A 26,501-nucleotide genomic window follows, 5' to 3' on the forward strand; every position below is an offset into this window, starting at 1 on the left:
TGTTCTCACTTGTAAGAGGGAACTAAGCTATGAGGATGCAAAGTAATAAGAATGATACAAAGGACTTTGGGGACTCAGAGGGAAAGGGTAGGAGGGGTGAGTGATAAAAGACTACAAATTTGGTTCAGTGTATACTGCTCAGGTGAAGGGTGCACCAAAATCTCAAACCACCACTACAGAACTTACTCATTTAACCAAATATCACCTGTTTCCCAAAAATCCACGGAAATAAAAAAAATTTTTTTTAAAGGAAGGTGGGCTAATTTGTTGTTTTTGGGTTTTTTCTTTCGTCTTTTTTTTTTTTTTTGAGACAGAGTCTCACTCTATTGCCTGGGCTAGAGAGTCTAGTGGCATGATCATGGCTCACCACAGCCTCAAACTCCTAAGCCAAGTGATCCACTCAACTCAGCCTCCCAAGTAACTGGGACTACAACCGAGTGCCACCATGCCCAGTTTATTTTTTTTACTTTTTATTTTTATTTTTTTTTGTACAGACAGCAGTCTCACTGTCTCCCAGGGTGGTCTCAAACTCCTGGTCTGAAGCAATTCTCCTGCATTGGCCTCCCAAAGTGCTGGGATTACAGGTGTGAGCTACTGTGCCCAATCTGGCTAATTTATTTTGAAGCAAATTAAAATAACTGTTCCATGCTGAAACATTATTGATAATAAAGAGTAAAATTCTTGGCTGGGTGCGGTGGCTCATGCCTGTAATCCTAGCACTTTGGGAGGCTGAGGCAGGTGGATCACCTGAGGTCAGGAGTTCAAGACCAGCCTAGCCAACATGGTGAAGCCCCACCTCTACTAAAACTACAAAAACTAGCTGGGCACAGTGGCGCACGCTTGTAATCCCAGCTACTTGTGAGGCTGAGGCAGGAGAATAGCTTGAATCCGGGAGGCAGAGGTTGCAGTGAGTTGAGATTGTGCCACTGCACTCCAGCCTGGGCAACAGAGTGAGACTGTCTCAAAGATAAAATTCTTAGGTTTAACCTAGAATAGTGACTTTAAAACCTCGTTTGCTAATCAAAGGTGGCTAACACTACTCTTTTTTATCAAACTAGATATGAAGATTAAAAATGTCTGAATATAATAATGTAATATACTGATACTAAATCAAAATTATTTATAATTTTAAAAGCATTAATACATACCTCTGATCCCTCAGCATTAAAATGATCTAGAGCTTGTTTCCTCAGTTCTCCTTTTATTGATCCATCTAATCTCTAGAATAAAACACATTAAAATACTGCATATAACAGAATCAAAATATTACAAAGCAATTAAAATCAATTATAAAATTAAGTAGAAATGTGAAGCATGTCCTTTGCTAAAACTATAACAGAAGGTACTTACTAGACAGTAAAATAATGCTCAAGCATTCTGTCTTTAGTCTGTGCTCCAAATCACTAAGACTGCACCCTCAAGAGTAAATACAGCATAGGCTGTCATACTATTCTGCCTGAGTCTCCATTCTAAAAGTATGTGATTGAGTACATAGCTGTTTACAAACACTTGAAACAGGTTTCATATCATGACATGATATACGATGTTATACTCTCATGTTTCATCATTTTACTTTCAAAATGTTGGTGCAACCCATTAAACTGATTCACAGATCCATTAACAGGTTACAATTCAGTTTTAAAAACACTGATTAAGTCCAGTGTGGTTACTAGAACAGCATTAGTGTCACCTGAGAACACAGATATGCAAATTATTGAGCCCTACCCCAGACCTACTGAAGGGGTTTAGCAAAGGCCATCCAGTTAATTCTGACACACACTAAAGTTTGAAAATTATTGATGTGAAGCATCATGGGTTCTAGTCAACAGCCAGCAAATGAGTATTTTATTCACTTGGTATCTTGAGCAAGTGATTTGACTTTTCTCCACTAACTTTTTCACCATGTCAGTTCCGCTTTAAACAAAACAGACATAATAGTAGTCCCTCCTTCATAGACTATAGAAAACTCAGTGAGAGAACACAGGAAAACATGTAGCACAGTGCCTACAACATACTGAATGCTTATTAAACATTAGCTACTATTTCACTTTAGAAATGGCAATGATTTCTAATTATTAACTGGTTATAGACTGGAAATAACTTGTCTACTATGATCCATGCATTTAACCAACGAATTAAACTAGTATTTTGGGAAGCCATATGCCTACCTTTGCTTTGTTACTATATGAATTTTAACTCTGTGAAGAAAAATATAAACATTTTAAATGATGTATTCTAAGTGTTTTTAAGTGCTCTTAATTATCACCTACTCAAAGTAGGAAAACAGATGTCTATTAAGGTTTTAAAAAATTAAAATAATTTTTCTTTTCCACTAAAATACAAATTAGTACAAATTTTAAGAACAGTGGCATCTCATTACTGTGGCATGACCTAAACCAAATAAAATTAAAAATGATTCTCTCCAGGAAGTGACCTAGGAATGAGAAGGGATTAGTGGCAGAGAAGTGGTGCTTATAAACACTCAAAATCAGTCAAACTAATTTTTTGTTTGACCATGTACACAATAATTTGTTTAAAAACAAATCAACACAGGGCAGGAGAGGAAGGCAAATGGAAGGACAGGAGGAATAGCTAAAGGGTACAGTTTCTTTCTGATGAAAATGTTCTAAAACCACCTGTCGAACAATTACACCTATCTGTGAACATAGTAAAAACCACTGAATTGTATACTTTAAATGAGTAAACTGTATGATACGGGAATTACGTATCAATAAAGGTGTTTTCAAAAACCTCAACTAATGGTATTCTTCTACGTTTTCCCCTAAATGACTGCAGTTATTTCTCAATGATATTCCTATCACCAAATACCTGTCCTTCTTCATAACACTTACCAGAATTGTAATGTTACATTTATTTGTAATCACCTGCTTGATGTCTGTCTCCTGTAAGAGATTATAAGCTCTGACAAAGCAGGGATTGTGTGTTCAGTCCCGTTATTATAATTTTACTGCTATTTTACTATCTGCACTAAATATACACCATTTACTAGCTGTATCTACATAATGTCTGCTATGTTCCTAGTACTGTTCATAAAATTGCATCGAGAATTAAGTAATTAGATGTAAAGTACTGAAAACAGCACCTGACTTTAACTATGAGCACACCAATCATCAGAATCTTGGCAGCATTCACATTCAGAGACTACTGGATGTTTTCCTCATTCAGATTAAAGACTAAAGGCTCCCCTGCTTTTAGATCTATCCAATCATGAAAACTCTGCCTTAGTTCAGTTTTTAAAATCTAAAGCAAGCATAGAAGAAAAAGACAGAATTAAAAGAAAATAAAAATCACAGGAAAGGAAGAAAAATTGTTTTGCTGCAATATGTAAAGTCAAGAAAAAAAAGGGAATGACAAATATTTTTTAAAGCAGATATATCTTTTTAAAGAAAAAGTACAGTTTATATAAAAACCTTAACACTTATAAAATAATTTCAAAGTTAATTCTGTAAAATATGCACAGGAATTAGATAAAATTTAAAACAACAAATACAATTAAATGCTTACTTGAAAGGGGAATTGACGATATTTCAAATATTCTGCAAGTATATCTAACATCCGCACCATTTGAGAAAAAATAAGAACTCGATTGCCTCGTTCTCTTAGGCGAATTAATAGCTTGTCAAGAAGAATCAATTTTCCGCTACTACGAATTAAGTGCTACAGAAACAATAAATTCAAGTTGTTATATGTTAAAAGACATAAATGATAAGTTGTCCACGTAACACTTTAGTTGCTTGACTTATTTTAAATTGAGATTTTAAATTTTCATGTTAGAAAACAACTTACTTCACTTTTCAAAATTTTCTAAGACCTTTACCATTTCACTCTATGACTGAAGCTAAAATATTCTTTGCCATATCACACCTAAGTTTTGCTGTATTGTCGGGGAGGAAAAAAGTACTGTTCACTCTGTTTGCTAGTTACTATACCACAGTGTTTCTCCAAAAACCTTAGCTGAAGAACAATTACATCGGAAGCAGCAGCAACTAAGCAACCAAAGGTTTAAAAAGAGTAAGCAAATGCATTCTAATGTATTAATTCTAGATGCTGATCCTAGCCCTTCAATGCACTACAGTGGCTGGACTGCAGCTGTGCCTTCACACTTCTGACTTATCTTCCAGAAGTACCAGGAAGGGTTAAGATGTGAGGTCAAGATGTCCTTTAGACTACCATTTACCAAATGACAAATGCAGCACAATTAGTATTAACGATTTTTTTCACAATTATGAACATACTGTGGGATTTTCTTGCTGGATAAGTTATTATAGGCCATGGTTTGAGAGACCTATTTTTAGAAAATTCATAAAATAATTACATAAATTAGAATTTTAAAATCTTTTCTACAAAGATTAATAACTGAGACCATTATAGAAAGGCACCATTAACTAAAGAGAACTTTTATCCAATATATTCAAGCATTGAGCCATTTTCGATTGTAAGTGAAATCAACGTTTCTAGAACTTTATCACAAAGTAACAACATTTAAAAATTCTTACTTGTAAGGCCTCCTGTTTATTATAGAATTCATTATTATCTGGTGGTTTAATGAGGTAGCAATGGTTACAACATTTCTTTAGCTCCATCATAATGTTCAAAAAGCCTGAGGTACTGCCCTTGGAACCTTTGCTGAGGGCTTTGTAATTCCTAGTTAAAATCCATCTTAAAAAAAAAATTATGAAAATGATGTTTAGCAGAACAATTACCAGGATAAATTCTAAAAGCATTAAAACGAAAAAAAAAAAAAAAAACAGCCAAAGGTAATACCAAAGTAAAACTGTACTGTTATGAAATTCACAGCTGTATATACAATGGACCAAACCTCTTTCATAATACTCATGAGAACACAACTTGTTTTCTGAACCATTAGCTATACACAGAACAGGCTAATGTAACATAATTATTACAGTGTATTAATCCTTTCCCCTCAAATTTGCTAAAAAGATGGTCAGCTGCATTATTTATCTTAATCTTCTTACAACTTTTACTGCATTAGAAAGCTAACGAAATTGAATATTTTGCATGGACCTAAAAGAAACCTGAGGATACCTGGTTTTAGCCACGACTGCCTTCTCTAGATTGCAATTACACAATACATATGCAACTTATAGAAAACATCTTGGTGCTATTTTACTACTCCAAACTACATGTAACAATTCCTGTGCTCACTTCGGCAGCACTTACACTAAAACTGGACCAATACAGAGATTAGAATGGTCCCTGTACAAGGATGACATGCAAATCCATGAACACTCCATATTTTTGTATATATACCCCATGAATACTACACAGCCACAGAAAAAAAAGGATGAAATAATGCCCTTCAAATAAAATAATATCCATGGATGGAGCTGTAGACCATAATCTAAGTGAATTAACACAAAAACAGAAAACCAAACACCACATGTTCTCACTTATAAGTGCGAGTTAAACACTGAGCACACATGGACATAAACATGTAACAACACTGTCGACTACTAGAGTGGGGAAGAAGGGGAACATGGGTTGAAAACTACCCACTGCATACCATGCTCACTACCTGGATGCAATATTACCCATGTAACAAACCTGCACATATACCTCCAGTATCTAAAATAAAAGCTGAATTTAAAAAAGAAAAGAAAAATTTCCTCTCACCATGACCTTTTCCACCTTTTATTTTCTTCCTTTTTACAAGGTCAGTTTTTGAAGGGACTTGAAAGTCTCAAATATCTAGTGTACATACTCTTTTATTACCATTCTTTACCACTAGTTATACAGGCAGTTCCCCAAAACTGGAATGAAAAGCAAAACGAAACCCATGGACAATGCTCAATGCCCTAAGAGGTAATCAAGAATAAAGAATTATTTTTCCTTATCCAGAAAAAATTTATTATTAACTTCTCCAGGGGTAAAAATTCTAAGACTTTTTCCAGAAATTTATGGCAGTATCTTATTACCTTAATTGCCAAAAAGTACCTTGAAGAGTTTAAGTTCAAAAACCATGATATATGACTAGCACTGAGAGAATTACAGGTTAATGTGTCTTCTTCCTACTTTGACTTTTCTTTCCAAATATTCTACAAAATGCATTACTTTTTTTTAAAGAACCCCATAACAAAATGAGATAATCACCACTGTGTACTACAAAATATACTCTTGTCATAATTATTAATTTGAATATTATCAAGCAACTAGATCTACCTACCAATCTATAGGAAATACAGGGGATACTATTAAACTACTTTAGAGGGAAGTACTATGCAAAATCTAGATTGTGGAAAAATTCTACAGAATAACTGTTTTCCCCATCGTATACATTTTGACAAAAAAGAAGTACCTATAGATAATAAACTCAGAGACAAATCAATTGCCATATATGAACCTATCTCAATCCCGATTCGAGTAAACGTAAAAAAATTTTTTGAGACAACAGAGAAAACTTGAACACTGATACTGAATATTGGTATCAAGAAATTGATTCTGCTGAGAGAGCAATAATTTCCTAAATTGTGAAATCTTAAAGTGGGTTATTTATTTATTTAAGATGGGGTCTCACTCTGTCACCCAGGCTGGAGTGCAGTGGCATGACCTCGGTTCACTGCAACCTCTGCCTCATGGGCTCAAGTGACCCTCCCACCTCAGCCTACCAAGTAGCTGGGACCACATGCACCCACCACCACTCCTGGCTAAGTTTTTTGTATCTGGGGTAGAGACAGGGTTTTGCCATGTTGCCCAGGCTGGTCTCAAACTCTTGAGGCTCAAGTGAGCCGTCTGCCTCAGCCTCCCAAAGTACTGGGATTACAAGCATGAGCCACCGTGCCCAGGTGATACTAGTACTTTTAAAAATCAATTATTAGAAATACACAGAGAAATATTTATGGAAAAGTTTCCAATCTGCTTCAAAAGGATAGGTACTGAGGGAAATGGGGATGACCAGGGATGAGTAGAAAGGGAAGCTGGGGCTGGGCACAGTGGCTCATACCTGTAATCCCAGCACTTTGGAAGGCTGAGGTGTGTGGATTGCTTGGGGTCAGGATCAGCCTGGCCAACATGGCAAAACCCTGTCTCTACTAAAAATAAAAAAATTAGCAGGGCATTGTGGGGCACACCTGTAAACCCAGCTACTCGGGAGGCTGAGGCACCAGAATCATTTGAAACTGGAAGGCGGAGGTTGTAGTGAGCCAAGATCGTGCCACTGTACTCCAGCCTGGAGTACAGAGGGAGACTCCGTCTCAAAAAACAAACAAACAAAAAAAGAAAGAAAGTGTAGCTGAGTCATGGGTATAAGAGTTAATTAAATTATCCTATTTTTGTATATGCCTGAAATTTTCCATAATAAAAATAATTATGCAATAAGTATAGTCTTTCAAATGTATGGCACCTATAGATTTACCACAGAATATAAATGTTTCTGAAACTCCAAATGCATGTAGCAATATATTTCCTTTTATGCAATTAAATGTTTAAACAGATATTAGAACAGATTTTCCTTTCTGATTCTTTGAAAAGTCCTACTGTATAGCTCTTGACATACAAAATTTATACCAGCTATGATTTGTTAATACTCTTCAAAAAGCAGCAGAGCCTAAAATTTTGTTCTAAGTTTCTTTTTTTGGCCTCTATCTGTTAACTGTCATAATCATATAATACCTTCATTATTGTGGAAATCCTAACACTTAAACTCTTTATAAGGTAACAGTATGATATACAGGAAAGCAATTAATTATGTGTTAGAAGATGAATTACACAGTGTTGTCACTCATAATTTTGCATATGTCATTAAATCTCCTTTTGCCTCCTAACGACACAGAATAAACTTATTCTGAAACTCGAGAATTGCAACTGCTCTAAGACACTATTGTAGAGAAGGTGGGGGCACCAAAAGCAGGACACAGACATGGAAGCTTTTCAGAATTAAAAGTTCAGAACATGTATTCTGTGTACAGCTTACTTGTAATATTGTTTCTGTAAAGCACTCATTTCCATTCTTAAAATCTGCTCAACCTTGGCAGGAAGAGATTTTTCCACATCTTTCTTAACTCGGCGTAACAGAAATGGCTCAAGCTCCTTGTGAAGACTTGCATAACCATATTCTCTCCCTTTGCCATGTTCTTCTTCAAAATCCTCCCAGGAAGAAAACCTTTAAAATTTAAGAAATTGGAACAATTACTAGAAAAGGTTAAATTGTGTATGAACTTTTTTTTTTAGGGGAGTCATTTATAAACAAAATACTACAGATTTTTAGAAAAAAAATTAGCTAAACTTAGTTACTTCTAAAAAATCTCCCTCCCAAGAAGATGCATGATGAAATATAATTAGTTGTTTTTTAAGTTATGATTCTTGAATCAAGTGAATATGAAGTATTTTGAAGTATGGGAGTAATTATCACTAAAATATTTCTCAAAAAATATACTTTTAAAGTTCTGGACCTACTGAAAGAGAACAAGTAGTGACCTTTGGGAACTTATTTAGCCTTGTCTAGTCTAGTTTTCCCCATTTAGAAAAAGGGATTACCAGCACTCATTGTTGTTACTCCTACTGTTAAATACAAAGAATGGTACTGTGTTAGTTTTTCAAACAAGGTATATTTTGAACATGTGCAAAATCAACTTGTGATTTATTACACATGGCTTAAGTTTATTAACAAAATTGAAAAATTCAAATAGTATTACAAACTACCTGACCTCATTTTCCTTTTTAAAAAATTCTTAGTAATCTGTGATCTAATCTTTTAGGGCAATAAAAACTCTTACTGACCTTATTACCTGGGTTTCTTCCCACTAAACATAATATCCACACAATATGATTAAAATTGTAAATTTGTCTTACTTTTCTGGCATAATGAAATGTAGCAAAGACCAGAGCTCTTTGAGGGAATTCTGTAGAGGAGTTCCAGTGATAAGGAGACGATGATTGGATTTAAAATCTATTAAAGTTTTATACAGAAGGGAGTCATCATTCTTTAATCGGTGTGCTTCATCAACACCTATAAATGCCCAATTTAGACCTCCAAGGAATGCCTTAAAATAACAGAAAAACAGTATTTTGAGAGAAAAACAGAATTCAAATTTAGCCTTCCCATTTAATCTGAACTCAATTATTAAAATGAAATAAAAATTGAAAACAAACTTTGTCTAATTTTCAAATAAAAAAATTGTAATCTCAAGATTACAATACACAAGTAACTCAGCACATATTTCTTCTATGACAAATTTAACCACTAGAATGTAATATCAAGCCAAAGTTTTTATCAGCTTATAAACTGATAATTAACAGAGAAAAATCAGCAGTGTCATTTAAAATTTTTACAAAGATTTTTAGCCTAACCCCAATAGAAGCCTCTATTAATGTCAATATGAAAAAAAACTATGACACAAATTCAGAACAGTGTCTATTCCAAGTGTAGGTACAATTCTTTGTACAACTTTTATGAACTGTAGAACTCTCTTAAACTTAGGTCTCTGAGTTACAGCAGGCCTGATTCCACTACTTAAGAGCTGTGTTACCATAGCCAAGTTCATTAAATTCTTTGAGACATTTTTGAGACTGATTTTCTTTTCCATAAAGTAGAGAAAGTGAATATAAAGTAGATGGAGGAATTAAATAAGGCAGTATCTATAAAGCCTTCATTGCTTCACACAGTGGTAGCTTAATCCTGTTAGGCATCTTCCTCTTCTTTAAAGAGCTTACAAATCAATACACACTGTAACAAACTGGTTTCATTCGATTGAGTTGGCAAGCTTTTTCTAAGAAGAGCCAGATAGTAAATATTTCAGACTTTGCAGATAAATATATGGTTTCTGTTACATATTCTTTCTAAGACCCTTTAAATGTAACCTTTCAAAAAGGTAAAAACCATTCTTAGTTCAAGCACCATTAAAAAAATAAGACCACAGGCTATAGTTTGCTGACTCACGATTTAGGGTATTCTCTCATCTTGCCCACAGCATATGATAAAGAAAAAACTGATATACAAGAGACAAAAACACGTGAGAAATAAATACATACCTTATCCTTTAATAAAATTTCATAAGTTGTTAACAGTATATTAAATTTTAACCGTTTGGTCTGATGATGCGTCCATTCATGAGTTCTTATCTATTAAGAAATTTGAAGGACAATTTTAAGACAAACATCACGCAAATTATACTTTTACTTACATATCTAAAACTTAAAATCCACTCAAATATGTAAGTAACTATTAATATATGTTTATGTAATAAAAGAGTTTTTGTGGTTTTTTTTTTTTTTTTGAGACAGAATTTTGCTCTTGTTGTCCAGGCTGGAGCGCAATGGCGCGATCTCGGCTCACCACAACCTCCACCTCCCGGGTTCAAGTGATCGTCCTGCCTCAGCCTCCCAAGTAGCTAGGATTACAGGAATGCACCACCACGCCCAGCTAATTTTGTATTTTTAGTAGAGACAGGGTTTCTCCATGTTGGTCAGGCTGGTCTCGAACTCCCAACCTCAGATGATCCACCCACCTTGGCCTTCCAAAGTGCTGGGATTATAGGCATGAGCCGGCATACCCAGTCAGAGTTATTCTTTATATTGTCCAAAATGCTATGTAAATCTTATAAATAAAACATAAATACCACAGCATTTCTTAAAAAATGAAGTAAACACAATTTTAAAGCACATCTTTCACAAAAGAAAAGGTCTTATTTAAGAAAACCTAAGTGATTAATTCATTTAATAATGTAATGTTTATGGATGAAATACGATGTCTGGGGTTTGCTTCACAGTAACTAGGAAAGTAGTGTGTAGAGGTATAGACAAAAAAAAACTAGCAGTAAATTTGTGAAACTTAAGATGAGAACATGAGGGTTTATTACATTCTTCTGTCTGTTCTCATGCATATTTGAAATTTTCCATTAAAAATGTAAAATAGGCTGGCATGGTGGCTCACGCCTGTAAATCCCAGCACTTTGGGAGGCCAAGGCAGGTGGATCACTTGAGGTCAGGAGTTTGAGACCAGCCTGGGCAACATAGTGAAACCCCATCTCTACTAAAAATATGAAAATTAGCCGGGCCTGGTGGCAGGCACTTGTAATGCCAGCTACTTGGAAGGCTGAGGCAGAAGAATCACTTGAACCTGGGAGGCGGAGGTTGCAATGAGCCAAGATCACACCACTGTACTCCAGCCTGGATGACAGAGTGGAAACAAAACAAAAAAAAAACCCACCAAGAAAACAGTCAAATATATACATGAAGTAACACTAAACCAAAACTGACTTTGTTATAGTCAATTAAACTTGTACTGAGAACTTATTTGTGGCAAGTTCTATGCCAAAAACAAAGATTGTTATACAGACCAAAACAAAACAAAACCCCTCACCCTCGTTAGGCCAAGAACGGTGGTTCATGCCTGTAATCCCAGCACTTTGGGAGGCCAAGGGAGGCAGATCACTTGAGCTCAGTTCAAGACCAGCCTGGGCAACACAGCAAAACCCTGTCTCCACTAAAAAATACAAAAAATTAGCCAGGAGTGGTGGCTTGCTCCTGTGGTCCCAGTTGCAGTGAGCCAAGATCATACAACCGCACTCCAGCCTGGGAGACAGAATGAAACCCCATCTCAAAACAACAACGACGACAAAAACACTTGATCTCAAAGACAAGTACATTTTGATTTCTACATTTACAGGGAAACAACTTACCATGTTTCTGCTGTTAATGTCACCTAAATAAACCACAGCATTCATTTGAGAAGCCCATGTCTGAATTTCCCTTTGCCAGGAAGTAAGAGTGGAGAGTGGTACCACCAATAAAAAAGGTCCATATAATTGATGTTCATGAAACAAATAATTCAGAAATGAGATCGTCTGTATTGTTTTTCCAAGGCCCATTTCATCAGCGAGTATGCAACTATTTCCTCTACAAAGTTAAAAAAAAATTAGCATGCAAGGAAATATTCAAATATACAAAGAAACCTTTTTACATCGTGTATATGTTTATATGAAGTTAAATAAAATTAATCTGATCGGTATTATATAGAATATACCACTTTTATTAACTACAAATAATAAATGTAAAGGTATCTAGCTAAAGACTTAATCAGTAATGCTGTAAGAAAAGTAAAAGGAGATGACTGTTTTGGGCCAGAAGAGGCTTAAGGATTAATAGTATTATGTCTAATCAATTATGAAGCCAATAATGCAATTCATCTACTAGTAGTAGAGTCCAGATATATTAAATAAGTAAAAAGTGTATAGGAAGAACACAGATTAAAAAAAAACTATAGCTAAGTTGCAACCGAGATTCACAAAAGTAGAGTGGAGGCCACGGAAGATAGAAAAAAAATGTAGAAGAGTAAATGGACATTAAAATAACTAGGAAAAAGAGAAATATTCCAGGAATAGCGTGGGATGAGAACGGATATGCATTTTGATTTTTAAACTGAATAAAAACATATTTTAAAAAGGCAACAATCAAGTTAAACTCCAACTCCACTGGATTTTCTTCCTAGTATGTAGTAAGTATTGTTTATATAAACTAGGAAATACAAAGACTAGCATATAAACTGCCAAAGAGTCTTATCCTTTATGTAAATGGAAATCTTTTCTGAATCCTGTATTGGTAAATTCTTTCTCTGTCAAATTAAATAGATGATTCAAAATATACTTACTTGCACCAAGAATGAGCAAGCCAATTTAAACCATTCAGTTGATAATCTCTTAATTCTAAGCCCTCATGTCCTCCAATATAGGATGGCTGCTTCTTCAGGGCTACAAACCTTGGCCTTTGTTTTAATACCTTCAGTAGAAATAAACATTATGTAGAACTATTAAATATAAGAAATTATACTAAAAGATGAAAGCCTCAGCTTTACCATAAATTCTTAAATTTCATCTCTAATCATCAAGCTCAGAGATTCCATTACTCAAAATGTATCTGAGGATTCAGCCAATACTGTTTTCTACTACTCTACAAAAATGAACAGTGAAATATTTCGCCTTCTTTTTTAAACAAAAATTTATAGAGAAAATTAACTTCCTGCCAAAATATGAGTCTCACGTATTTCACAAGCAAAACCTATGTTAAATTTTTCAAAACCATCGCTCCAGCCTTAAGCTACAAACCATAAAACTGGCTTAGCTTACCGTTCAATTTCTGAATTCCAAGTTATCCCTATGAAGAATGTAATTCTTGTAATAAGGAAAGAAAGTCTAGTAGTCCATAGATCTCAACACATCACTAGTAACTCTGGGTAAGTTACAAGCATGCAGAAAGTATTGTGCAAGGTAGTTCTGGATACTTTCCTGTATCACTCTCCTTTTTCTCTACCTTCTAAGAAAATATCCACTATCTTTAAAATTGAGCATATCTCTAATTTCCAAGGGTTTTTTTCTGTTTATTCTCCCAACCCTTCCTGACAATCACCATAACCAACTTATCTTTCTGACATAGTGATGCTCAACAAGATAAAAGACAACACTTAAGAAAATATATTGACGAAAACATCATTTACAATTTTTTTAAAAGAGAAAGTTTGAAATAAAAAAATCATAAAACTAAAACTAAAAAACACACAGCAATTGCAGAAGTTCACTTCCTGTAGGACCTATTAACCAAGAAATATTCTCCCTTAGTCTATCTGAAATCAGGATCCAACTCTTGTATTCAAGCTTGTAAATATTTATAATCATAAATATATTTTTAATAGTTTAAAATGTTAGACAATACTCACTTTGCAATCTTTAAAAGGAGTGGTTTTTGATTGGTTCCTGCTAAAATACTCATCAATGCATGCTTGAAACTTTTTGGAAATGAGAGCTCCATCTTCCCAGCTGCACTCTGAGTATGGAAGGCCCTGCCATTTGCAGTAATAATCAGGATAACCAGCTGCTGACTTTTGATTGGAATGAGCTGTGAGAGAATCAGGCATTTACTTATTTATTTATTTATTTTTACATTTAATCATCAGATACGTAATTCCTAGTAAAGGCTACACAAGTAAAATTTAGCTATCTAGTTTACAATACTGTTTTAGTAAGAGCAAGCTACTGTGTTTGATATGTAAGTGGCAAACTTATGACTTTTTTCAGATTATTTCAAGCATAAAAAGAAAGTTTTTTAACCAGAATCATTTATCACTAACCAATTATACGTTCCACTATTTGATACTGTTTATGTAGATCATCTGTAAGTTCTTGCTGGCAATTATAATATTCCACATCTTCTGGAGAGGCATTTTTCAACCTGAAAAATTATTAATCCAGGAATAGACTTAAAAATCTCCCATAAATAACCTTTCACTCTCCCATCCCCAACACTATTTGTAGCACAAAACATCACATTTCGCCACTGTGTGGGCCAAATTTGAGTAATAAAGAAACTCAAACAGGAATAAAGCATCATTAATTTTTAACTAAAAATCTGTAATTTATAATGTATGAGACACACTCTATGTGACTGTTACCAAGGATAGGTTTAGATAGGTATACCCCTAGGAGTTTTACCTTGAGATGGAATAAAATCATCCCTCAGCACCTGCAAGGGATTGGTTCAGGATCCTCTACAGATACCAGAATCTGAGGATGCTCAAGTTCCTTATATGAAATAGCATGGTACCTAAAATATAACCCACACACATCCTCCCCTATACTTTAAATCATCTCTAGATGTTCTTATAATACCTAATTTTACATTTACAACGTAAATGCAGTGCAAATAGTTGTTACATTGTATTGTTTTTAATTTGTATTATTGTTGTTTTTTTTCCCTCCGAATACTTTCAATCCATGGTTGGTTGAAACCAAGGATAGAGAAGCTGTGGACAAAGACAGCCAACTGTATTATAAAGTCTATAGTTATTTTAGGCTATCATTTAATGTTACTACATATTCTTTATAACATAAAGGCTTAGTAATCTTTGAACTATTAAAAAAAGTATATGACATACAGCATACTTACCATCGTTTTGTTTCCTGATCTTTTTTCTTATAATTATCCAATTTTTTCATTCCTCTAACATTCTGCTGCTTGAGGGTTTCTTCTGTCTCCCAAGTGTTGTGGATATGGGACCATCCTTTCCATTTAATTAAATACTGAATCTCTCCTGGTTCTTTGTTTTTTTCAAAGCCTGCATTTGGGTCACCATCTGCTTCAACTGCATAGATGGTTGTAGTAGCACCAGTAGCTGAAAACAAAAGCACAAGATCCTTCCAAGTAATTAATTCTGTTGTAGGATTATATTTCAACTGAAAATTTCAAAAATATGAGTACAAAAATATATACTCTTTTAAATAAAGTATCGGGGGTATAGAAACTTATGGGAAATTCTATTGCTCATAAATAAAACTGAGAATTTCAGAATTATCTAATATAATCCCCTCCTTTTTCAAATTAGAAAAAATAAAAAGACAGAGGTCCACCTGAGATCCCACAGCATTATTCTATAATTATCCACAATATATGAAATGTGGTCAGGTGGAGGCCCAGCATGGTGGCTCACGCCTGCAATCCCAGCAATTTGGGAGGCCAAGGCAGGCAGATCACGAAGCCAGGAGATCAAGACCATCCTGGCTAACACGGTGAAACCCCATCTCTGCTAAAAATACAAAAAATCAGCCGGGCGTCCTGGCAGGCACCTGTAGTCCCAGCTACTCGGGAGGCTGAGGCAGGAGTATGGCGTGAACCTGGGAGGCGGAGCTTGCAGTGAGCTGAGATCGCGCCACTGCACTCCAGCCTGGGCAACAGAACGAGATTCTGTCTCAAAAAAAAAAAAAAAAAAAAAGAAATGTGGTCAGGTGGTTATTAAGAAGATACTCAGGCTAAGCAAAGTATGCTTTTATAAAACATAAGTAAAACAACAACAACAAAAAATCCACCCTTTTAGCTTTCAACATTGTAGAAAAATCTTAAATACTGTACCTTTTTTTTTTTTTTTGAGATGGAGTTTCGCTCTGTCACCCAGGCTGGAGTGCAGTGGTGCAATCTCAGCTCACTGCAATCTCAGCTCACTGCAACCTCAGCCTCGTGGGTTCAAGCAATTCCCTTGCCTCGGCTTCCCAAGTAGCTGGGACTACAGGCGCGCACCACCTCACCTAGCTAATCTTTTTTATTTTTAGTAGAGACGGGGTTTTGCCACGTTGGCCAGGCTGGTCTAGAACTCCTGACCTCAGGTGATCCATCCGCCTTGGCCTCCCAAAGTACTGGGATTACAGGGGCGACCCACTGTGCCCAGCCCTCTACTCCTGTAAATATTATTTAAATAACCAAACAGTAAATGGTTTTTTAAAAACTACCTCCTTTTCTCCCAATCCGACAATCCATAAATCTTTCTATGGTTTCAAATTCCTCTTCCTCAGGTTGAGGAACATCCTCTCCACAGACTTCCAGTAGGTCATCAGAATCTGTTTTCATTTCTTCATCCTCCTTATAGCTAACATTAACAGTTGCTTGGCGACGAGAACTTCTTTTATCATTATCATAATCTTCTTCATCATCTTCCTCCTCAGATGAATCAATCTGTCTCTTTTTTTGTCCAAGAATCTTCTTTCCATTTTTTGACTTAGATCTAGGAAAGGGCAAGGAGAAAAAAAAACAAGATTTGAGAAACTATATACAAAAAGAATGAATACTTTCCACAATCAATTTTCAGCACCAAACTGAGACCATACCTATTTTGAGGTTTTCTGCTTTTGACTTTGTTTTTTGGCTCATAATCAGATTCTGTTTCATCACAACTGCTTTTATCTCTCTCTTCTTCAGATTCTGAATCTGAACCAGACTGAGATGGAGATCCTGACCCAGACATTTGCCAATCTTCACTGTAGACAAAATTTATAAAGTATTTTTATTTGTAGTTATATGGCAAGTTTTATCCCTAATACAAAGATGATCAAATCAACCAAACTATATTCATTATGAAAAATACTGTTGCTTTTACTCATGCTAAAAATGAAATATTTATAAAATAAAAACACTCTGGAAAATATTCTTCATAGACTTCTCTCACAACTCTAGTTTGCTAATCAGTTATACGTCAGTGAACAGCAAATAAATGATATTTTAATTTTCATTATAGATGAAAATCTCGTAGAATTATTCTACTTGCCCTCTCAAAAAAAGAGATACTAATCCATGCCATTTTAATTCTCAAGAGGTTGTGATTTTGAAAAACACCTTTTTAAACGATTTTTTAAATAGTGCACGTTAAGAAACATAGAAAAATTAAAAAAAAAAAAAAGAGCACCAGTAGTACCATCTCAAATATTTAATCTGAGTATCTTACCTGTATTATTATTTTTAGTCTATTAAGTCTATTTCATTCCAATCAACATGTAGAGAAAAATAATGGATAATATTTTGCTATCATAAGAAGTTCAAATGAAAGGCACATATTGAATTCTTACAAATACACTATATCCTATTTCAGCTATGCTTCTGCTTCATTGCTCTGTATCTTTTGCACCAATTGTAACTATGATGAAGGCTACATAAACAAACATATATGATAAAATCTGCTTATGATAACATAGTAGAAGCAAATTTTTTACTTTGAGATCTTTTCAGGGCTTGCACACCGAAAAAGTCTCCGTTGTATATTTTTATAATGGAAAAAAAAACTGGATGATCCAATATACATCTACTAATAGGAAAACCAGAGAGATTTATAGAAAGAGAAAGGAAAAAAAATCCAAAGATAAACGATTGAATTTTCAGAATAAAAGATAGAACAGACTAATAAAAGTTACAAATCTTCGCATTAAAAATGCATGAATCTTTTGGGAAAAATAAGTAACAAATCTAATATGCAGAATATCAAAGGCAAATAGGAAAATAAAAGACAAGAAAATGGAATAATGTTTCCAAACCATTAAAATAAACATGTATTGAGAATCTGAAGTATTCTTAATACTTTCTGGGTCAAGATCTTTAGGAAATTACAGTGAGTTTCTAAAATGAGTTCTACGGTATGAAGTAAATTTCACATGCAGCTGAATAGTAAGGATAGCTATTAACATAATTATAAGAATCATCCAAAATCAGTCATCCTGTCATCCCTATACTCCTATATTCCCAAGTTATTAAGATTTTCTGATATTACAACTAAGGAGATCATTAAAGTTTAAAAATATATAGGGGGAGTCATAGGAGATAAAGAAATGGCATAATACCCTCAGGTGGTCACAGAAAGATAAATGTTAAAGATTTATCTTTAAATTGTGTAATGGTGTAAATTAACTTTATAAAATGCCATGAACTAAGAATTTAGCAAAAGAGTCTCCTTTTGGCAACAATTTTCATAAAGAAAGAAATACGAAATAATCAGGATTTTTCTAAAATGAAGTAGTCAATTGAACAAAATGACATACTCTTTATGCTTTTTCCTTTTGACCTCACTTGATGAGTCATCGGAATCTTCACTGCTAGAGGAATCCTGTAGAAAAGAAATAAAGTCAGTATCATCCACTAATGATTAGAATTTAACCATATCAAATTTTTATTTGCTATACTATTTAACATTCACTTTACGAATAACAGCACTTGTGAAGCCTTTTTTCAATGTAGTTTTATTTATGTTAACTAGCTGAAAGTAGTAACATTTTTATTGCAAATTAATATAGCCAGTGAAATTAAGTAAATAGCAAAATGTCAGCACTTTGTATAAAACCTTAAAATCTACCCTCACTGGAGACCATTATTGTTGCCTAGTATAGCCAAAACAAGAAATCCTAGGTGCCAACATGCCAAATTTTGAATTTTTTTCTTCACCATTACTTTTTGTTATAATTTTTCCTGAATGTTTTTGTGCAAACATACACGTATGCATGCTTGCACACACACAGAAACTACATTGTTTATAGTGGCCATCTACTCTTTCAAAAATATTATGTTGAGATTTGTTGTTATTTCGTACAAATATGATTTAATGGTATAATATTCCTTCATTCATACATGTATATGCGTGTAGGTGCATATCACATTTAATTACTTCCCACAGAGTTCACATTTAGTTTATTTCTAATTTTGCTGTGATGAGCAAATGCACACAAACGTCCCACTGCTTATTTTGGATTAATCCCTAAAATTGGAATTACTGGATAATGCAAAATCTGTATTTCAAGATTCTTGATATATACACTTAAAGTATATCCTACTTATTCTTTCAAAGCACTTATTTTTAATAATTTCACAAATACTAGTTAAGTGATTCAGCAGCATGTCCACTTTTAAAATAATAGCTCATGATGAAAATGCACCTCTTCTGATCCGCTATTAGATGAGGCTTGATGTTGTTGTTGTTGCTGCTGCTGTTGCTGCTTCTTGAGGATTGCAGATCTCTGAACGGCCAGAATACTAGGACTAGATTTCCAAAACTATAATAGAAATATAAACCAGTGAATGAAGAAGTATTAAGAAAACTGCAAAAAAAGGTTAATTTATTGAAAAACTGTACCACCATCTTTACTGCCTCAAAGTAATAAAGACTATATTCCTTACCTATATGTAACACAATTATCATTGCAATATAATTAAAATACTGAGCTTTAGTTATGTATAAAAAAAATGGTGTGTTGAGTTCCACAGACAATATTAATCAATATCCTCTTGATGTTAAGAGCATTATTTGTATTAATGCTACTCATAGTGTGGTTACCTATTTTATCAGTGTGAGGTGAAGAGGCTGAGTCAGAATATACATCAACGATGTCACTAGGCACATTGTTTTAGCTCAGATTTGTGGCGGAGGGGGACGGTAGCAACATTTTTCTCTATGAAGGAAGCTGTGTGTCGATTTATATTCTGGCCCTCAAGCATCTTATCTCATCACAGACTGGTACTCTGAGTAACACTGTATACTACCACGAAGTATAGACAAGTTTTTGTACCTCTTGTAGTTTTTTTCAAACAGAATAGCCCCTTACCCTACTCTATCATTATCTTTAAGGAATCTGAGTTCCATTAAATTATTCTGCTAGTAGCAATAAAGTATCTTCTTTGAAGCTCTTGAAAGTAGAGATTATACACGGTATAAGGTTAACAAGTAGACCTCACAATGTCTTAAATTTGTATCTGTGACACAATGGATAGTTATGAAACTCAATTTCTGCCTAAGAGGCAGAAAACGTTTTATTTGCCTGTGTGTAATTTACACTTTGTGTTTTCTAGTTCGAAAATGCATCTATTCCAAGCCAATTAGTCCACAGGTGTACCACCATGAATGTGAGAATCACTAAAAGTAAATTTTAATTTAAAATGTTGTCTTCTCTAAAAGCTAGATTAAGAATGGTATAAACCAATCCTCTAAATTTTCCCAAAGTAATACAAACAATCTACCTTTCATTGGGTATTTTATTGATTACCTCAGCTCCATCAACTTTCGGTGGTTTTGCTTGAACTTTGTTTTCTCGGGAAGTGTCTGACTCAGACTCTGACTGACTGCCTGATTCAGATCCGGAGTCAGAGTCACTGCTACCTGACTGGCTACTGCTTCCATCACTACTGCTTCCAGAACTCGAACCAGATCCAGAGCCTGAAGCTGACCCAGAATCATCATCCGACTGGCTATAATTTGAAAATAAACAATTTCAAACAAAATTCATTAGGAATTTAATTTTTCTTAGACGTCAGCAGAAAGCCCCAAATCATTAAATTTTACTTCATACTTAATATTTCAACTATCTTTGGCCAAAAAAAAAGAAAAAGGAATTGATTTAATCTATAGTAACAACTGCCATAGTTGATAATTTATTTATACGTGATAGATTATTACATACTTGATAGATTTATGACATATTTTATAGATTTTTATGGCTAAAACATAAGCAATAAGATTGTAATCTTCTTCTAAGACAATATGCAAAATCTACTAAGTACAAAATCCTGGGTTAGAAACTTTAAGAAGTCAAGAAGTTGAAGGCATGGTACCTACCTTTATAAAGCTCTAGCAATAATAAAGTAAGAAATGTGTGAAGAAAAGATTAAATGTGCTAAAAAAAAAAATTCTTACAGTAACACGCAGAAATTTATTTGTAGTTTCTGCTTGTTTTCAAGTTTCCATCTCTATCACTCCAGGAGAACATAATTTATTATAACTGAGCTATGATAAAATATAATTTATTTAAAAAAAATCCGTAACACTGCTTGTCTGAGAAAATCACTTATTAATAAGTTCTTCGTGGATCTGTAGCAATAAATCTGAAATAGCAAATTCTCATATTTCCTAACGTGTATACACACACATTAAAAAAGCAATTAACATTTCATAAACTATCCTTTTTTCCATTTCTAATTTTTAGTCCAAGATAGACCAGAAATGGTCTGGACTAAACAGTTGATTATACAATTAACCCCAAGGTCATTTGTTTATATGTTGAAAACTAGGGCATTAAATTTCTGGTACATATGGTTGACTCCACTTTTGATGTAATTTCATTTGGCTTTATGAGAAACCACAGGTAATATAGTTTACAGATATACAAGAAAATACAAGCTTCCTGTCCTTTTCTGTAATTTTCTAAAATGCCACCAGATGGAGGTATTACTCTAAGACAACACAGTAATTCTCTTTTTCCAGAGCAAGAATTTAATAATTTCTGCACGAGAACAGAGAAATAAAAGTTTGCTGGAAGAATTTTGATTCTACAGGTGAGATATATAAATGCTTAAAGTATGAATAAGCATTGTTGTGTTTTTCAATCTAATGGAATAAATGTTGTATTCATAGAAACAGTAAATTAAAATTTGCTTCTTAAAGGCGTATGCTATGAAGATCATTTTTGCCATCATGTCTCCTCTCTGGTCACATAGTTTTGAGGTGCAAAAACAGCATATTAAATTTTAATTTTTGTAGCCATATTTTACTTGCATCACTTGCGAGAAATTTTAGCAAGGATATTAGAAGATTTTTTTTCCTGACATACAACTTTATTTTTCCCTTAACACAATAGGTAAGCAAAATATTTCATTTACTCAATAATCTTTATTGAGAATTATCATGTGTTAGGCACTGGGGACAGACTGAGATGAGATGAAGTCTTTACCATTAAAAGAACTATTTAACCTTGAGAGAGTCATATAAATGAATAAATATCATTCTTTGCTATGTTTAAGACAACTGATTCCCATGTATGGGGAGCACTAAAGATACAACTAAGTTTGGTACAGTAGTCAGAAAACACATAGAAGAAAGTGCTGTTAAATGAATTCTTCAGCAAAGAAATAAAAGAGTATCTCTTTCTTTTGAGGAATGTGAGTTCTATTAAATTATTCTGCTAGTAGCAATAAAGTATCTCCTCTGAAGATCTTGAAAGTAGAGATCATACACAGTAAGGTTAACAAGTAGACCTCATGTCGTCTTAAATTTGTATCTATGACACAATGGATATTTATGAAACTCAATTTTTTTCCAGAGTACCTAGCAGAGTGCCTCACACAGATGGGTGCTCAATAAATATGTGAACAGTAGACAGATGAATGATTGAATTGTGGGGGCTATTGTGGGCCTGTAATTCTTATTAGTCATTAGTCATTCCAGATGCCTAGCTAGTAAAAACTGCTTGTTAACAAATCAAAATTCTTAAATGAATACAGAAATCTTTCCTTTCATATTCTTTAGGCAGCAGTACTGGCTGGAGATAAAAGCAACAGCCCGAGGATAGGCTACTCTAGTTGCACAGGTTTATTGTTAGAATGTCTTTACCTTGGGTATTAGAAATACTGAATAAAGTATTTATTTTATTGAGTTCTTTAGTAGGATAAAGAATATGCAAAAAGAGCAGGGAGTGGTGGCTCATGCCTGTAATCCCAGCACTTTGGAAGGCAGAGGGGGGCAGATCACCTGAGGTTGGGAGTTCGAGACCAGTCTGACCAACATGGAGAAACCTCATCTCTACTAAAAATACAAAACTGGCCGGGCATGGTGGCACATGCCTGTGATCCCAGCTACTTGGGAGGCTGAGGCAGGAGAATCACTTGAACCCTGGAGGCAGAGGTTGCGGTGAGCCAAGATCACGCCATTGCACTCCAGCCTGGGCAACAAGAGCAAAACTCCATCTCAAAAAAAAAAAAAAAAATGCAAAAAGAGTAAGGAATATCTTATTTACTGCTATAGAATGATCTAAGATACAGTTTAAGTGAAAAGAAGATACAAAATGTTTATAGAATGCTTCTTTTGCATAAGAAAGAAAAATATTTATATATATTTGCTTGTATTTTTTGAAAAACAACAATGGCAGAAAAACCCAACTAATTCGAAAATGATCACCTAAAGAGAGAGGGAGGGAAGAGTAGAAGGAACAGCAATTGAAATGAGTCTTCAGTTTTGGAATTACGTAAATGTTTTACATGATTTTTTTAAAGAGATTTTTAAAAATGAAAGAAAAATATACATGGGGCCAGAAAAAAAATTATATTTAAAACTTTGAGCTAAAATAGGTGAAAAGCCTCTCCCTAATAAAGTAATTTTATTTCCACCTACTGCTGCAAATGCTCTTTCTAAAATAAAAAGCTGATCGTGGCCTTTCTTTTTTAAGTCTTCTGTTCCATAACAAAGTTCAACAAACATCTATGAGACCTTTCATGATCTCGCTCTTAATTCTCCAATCTATTTTCAACTAGTTGCTCACTTAAATTCCTAAGTTCAAGCTATGGCAAGCTACATGTAATTCTCTGAAAGCCACTTACTCTTTCCACTTCCTGCCTTTGTACCATTCCTTCTCTTTTCTTTTTATTATGTAATTTTTTGAGTCCCACCTCACAGCTACTCCTCCAGCAAATCTCTGCCAACTCTATCCCAACCCAATGTTAAATCAGGTATACTTCCTCAGCACTCCCAAAACTTCTGGAATATATACCTCTATCTTAGTTATGAGCAAACGATGTAATAATCACTGTAGTGTTTTTGTTTTCAGGTACCCTACCTAAGACCTTATGTTCCTTGAGCGCTCGGATTGCTTTTTGCTGTTCTTATGTCAAGCATTAAATGAAGAGTACAATGTTTCACAGATAGATGAATAACTAAATAAGTAAATCAAAGAGATATAGGGGACACAGTTTTACATATTTTATGTAAAACTCACAAATTTGGCTATTAAATATCTGATCTCCAATTAATATTTTATTTTAGGTAATAACCAGTATTACTAATCTTTTATAAAACTGAAATATCTGTACAACATTTGAATTATCCTTAAAGTGTATTAAATCTCACCAGCACAACAGTATTAAAGTGGTAGGTGGATTGCTAAAAACACTGAATTCTTCATTCAGATAATACACCCACGGAATAAATAAATAAATAAATAAACCCATTGAATTCTTTTCCTCAATTCACGAAAGAAAAACCACCATTAATAGGTACTGTGATAAAATTATAGTGTTTTCTTAGGGTAAATTAAGGAGAAATACCACATTTAAAAGATAAAATAGTAATTCAAATTAGTGTCTTTTCAAGTTTATTTTTATATACAATTTCAAATATAAACTATAGAGCAATATGAATTATCATGAATCACCCAGCTCCACAATTAGCAACTCATACTAATCTTGATTCAACTAAGAAACTATTTGTAAACATTTGCAATACCAATATCTCTTAAAAGATCATCTCGTTAATATTAAAGATATTTATTATTAAACATTAAATTAAGTACACTGAATATTAAATGTCCAATCAGGCTATCCCCCTTTAGTCTCATAATTGTTTCTTCCACTCTTCTGCTTTCCAGATTTTGCTAAGTGCACCCTTGTGTTATCATTTAACATATTTTTCTATCCCTTGTATTTCTTATAAACTGGCTATTATATCTAGAGGCTTGATCAGATTCAAATTCAGTTCTTCTTGACAAGAATAGTTTATACGTGGTGTTGTGGACTTCTACCAGATGGCATTTAATGTTTTGTTGTTTTCTTTTGTGTGAGATTTAGTATAAATCTGTGGATTTAGGTACTGCCAGCCTTATCCATCCATTATAAAGCTCCCCATCACTTCATACCTAGTATTTTTAGCAGCCATTGATTATCGTATGTCTTCCCCCATTAATCAGAGGCAGTAAAATGGTGACATCATTCATCCATTACCCAAAACATCTTTTCTTCATTACACTTCTATAAAGAGAAACTTTCCCTCATCATATTTGTTAACTCTGAGGTATATAGTTCATGAAGAAAAGGGGTTTTATTTCTTTTCCTTCTTTACCAGTTTTCAAAATGAGTTAAATCGCCAGCATCCTTCAAAGTAGACCAATAATTTTTTAAGTCCCATTATGAACTCATGGATTTCAACTTATTTTATAAATTTTAATCCACTGTCAGCACCCTTGTTGATTTCCAAACTCTCCCATCTTTTGCCAACAGGAAACCCTTTATTAGCTCTGAAGTCCTTCTGACAAGACCTGAAGTAGTCTTCGATAACCTACCTGCCTTTCTAGTATGACAGGATGTACCAGGCTCATCTTGTGTATTTCTTGCCTGAGGCTATAACCCAGCCATTTTATCAAAAAGCCCTTCTATTTATAATAAATTAGAAACTAAGTTGCAATCTAAGTACTAGGTGAACCTATTACTACTGGACTGGTTGCCTTATTTAGGATGTTTCAATGGAATGAGCTAGGATGTGTGTATTTTTAGAGAAACTCCATTAAGAATTCATGTAATTCAAATTCAAAACTGCAAGCTTTTTACTTCCATTGTATGTTCATGTCATCACTCGGGCTGAGTTGGTTGCAAATGGCACTATTTGCTTTATTTCATTTTTAATAGTTTCAAAATAATACCATTATCATAAACAATATGATTATTAAAGTTGACTATACAATTCTTTTTGTTTTCAGGAATACTCACTTCTACAGTCAAATAACTGCTATAAAGTCAGGTAAAATAATTTATCTCTGTGTGACCACCAATTTGGCACAGTTAGGACCATTTGGTTTTTTAAATAGAGACTGCTTTCTCACTAATTTTGATTTTATGTTGCTTTATTTTCTTGGATCCAACTTCAGAGCTACAGAACAAGTTATGGTCCAAAGTTCAGCTTCCATTCTTGACTCCTCTACACTATGTCCTCTCTTCCCCTATAGTAACCATTCAAAAATTTTTTATTTTCCCCTTTTTAACATAAGCAAATTATGAATAAGAATGTTTATATTCCCCTTTCATAAATAATCATTAACATATTTTATACTCTTAAATAAATGGTAGCAGATTATATACACATATCCTGGAGATCATTCTGCAGTAGTAGACATATTATTCTTTGTGAAACTGCATATACTCCATTTTGTAGATGCACCATAGTTTCATGTGCCTCAAGGATGTACATGTTGTTTTCAGTTCTTTGATTCTACAAATAGTGATACAAAAAAAAAGGCCCTCTGCAGATATCTTATTTATGACACTGTGTATTTTGATGTGCTATTTATCAACCAATGTAAACTCATCCTCTCTGAAGTTTTAAATTTACAATCACCTAGCACCTAGATCCTGACTTCTAAATACCTACTCCACACTTAAATAAACTACAGCTCCTTTGAGAAATGGCAGGCTCTAAGGCT

At 34.0% G+C, this 26,501-nt stretch overlaps 1 protein-coding gene and 1 non-coding gene across 3 annotated transcripts in view; one reads left to right on the forward strand and one right to left on the reverse strand.

Moving 5' to 3' along the window:
- CHD1 (chromodomain helicase DNA binding protein 1) overlaps positions 1–26,501 on the reverse strand; it is a 74,322-nt gene that overhangs the window by 29,789 nt on the left and 18,032 nt on the right. For both annotated transcript variants that reach the window (XM_009240923.4, XM_054555757.2), the window contains exons 3-18: positions 20,313–20,514; positions 19,209–19,325; positions 18,321–18,385; positions 16,623–16,772; positions 16,248–16,519; positions 14,914–15,139; positions 14,099–14,199; positions 13,688–13,866; positions 12,626–12,753; positions 11,658–11,874; positions 10,009–10,098; positions 8,830–9,020; positions 7,952–8,140; positions 4,518–4,680; positions 3,526–3,678; positions 1,149–1,220 (exon numbers count right to left, since the gene is read on the reverse strand). In XM_009240923.4, coding sequence (XP_009239198.2) covers positions 1,149–1,220; positions 3,526–3,678; positions 4,518–4,680; positions 7,952–8,140; positions 8,830–9,020; positions 10,009–10,098; positions 11,658–11,874; positions 12,626–12,753; positions 13,688–13,866; positions 14,099–14,199; positions 14,914–15,139; positions 16,248–16,519; positions 16,623–16,772; positions 18,321–18,385; positions 19,209–19,325; positions 20,313–20,514 — 2,515 coding nt within the window. The remainder of the gene's footprint in view (positions 1–1,148; positions 1,221–3,525; positions 3,679–4,517; positions 4,681–7,951; positions 8,141–8,829; positions 9,021–10,008; positions 10,099–11,657; positions 11,875–12,625; positions 12,754–13,687; positions 13,867–14,098; positions 14,200–14,913; positions 15,140–16,247; positions 16,520–16,622; positions 16,773–18,320; positions 18,386–19,208; positions 19,326–20,312; positions 20,515–26,501) is intronic.
- LOC112133570 (U6 spliceosomal RNA) lies at positions 5,180–5,282 on the forward strand. Its single transcript, XR_002915210.1, has one exon. It is a non-coding gene; the product is annotated as a U6 spliceosomal RNA (small nuclear RNA).

Source organism: Pongo abelii, chromosome 4, assembly GCF_028885655.2.
Source record: "Pongo abelii isolate AG06213 chromosome 4, NHGRI_mPonAbe1-v2.0_pri, whole genome shotgun sequence".
Classification (NCBI taxonomy): domain Eukaryota; kingdom Metazoa; phylum Chordata; class Mammalia; order Primates; family Hominidae; genus Pongo; species Pongo abelii.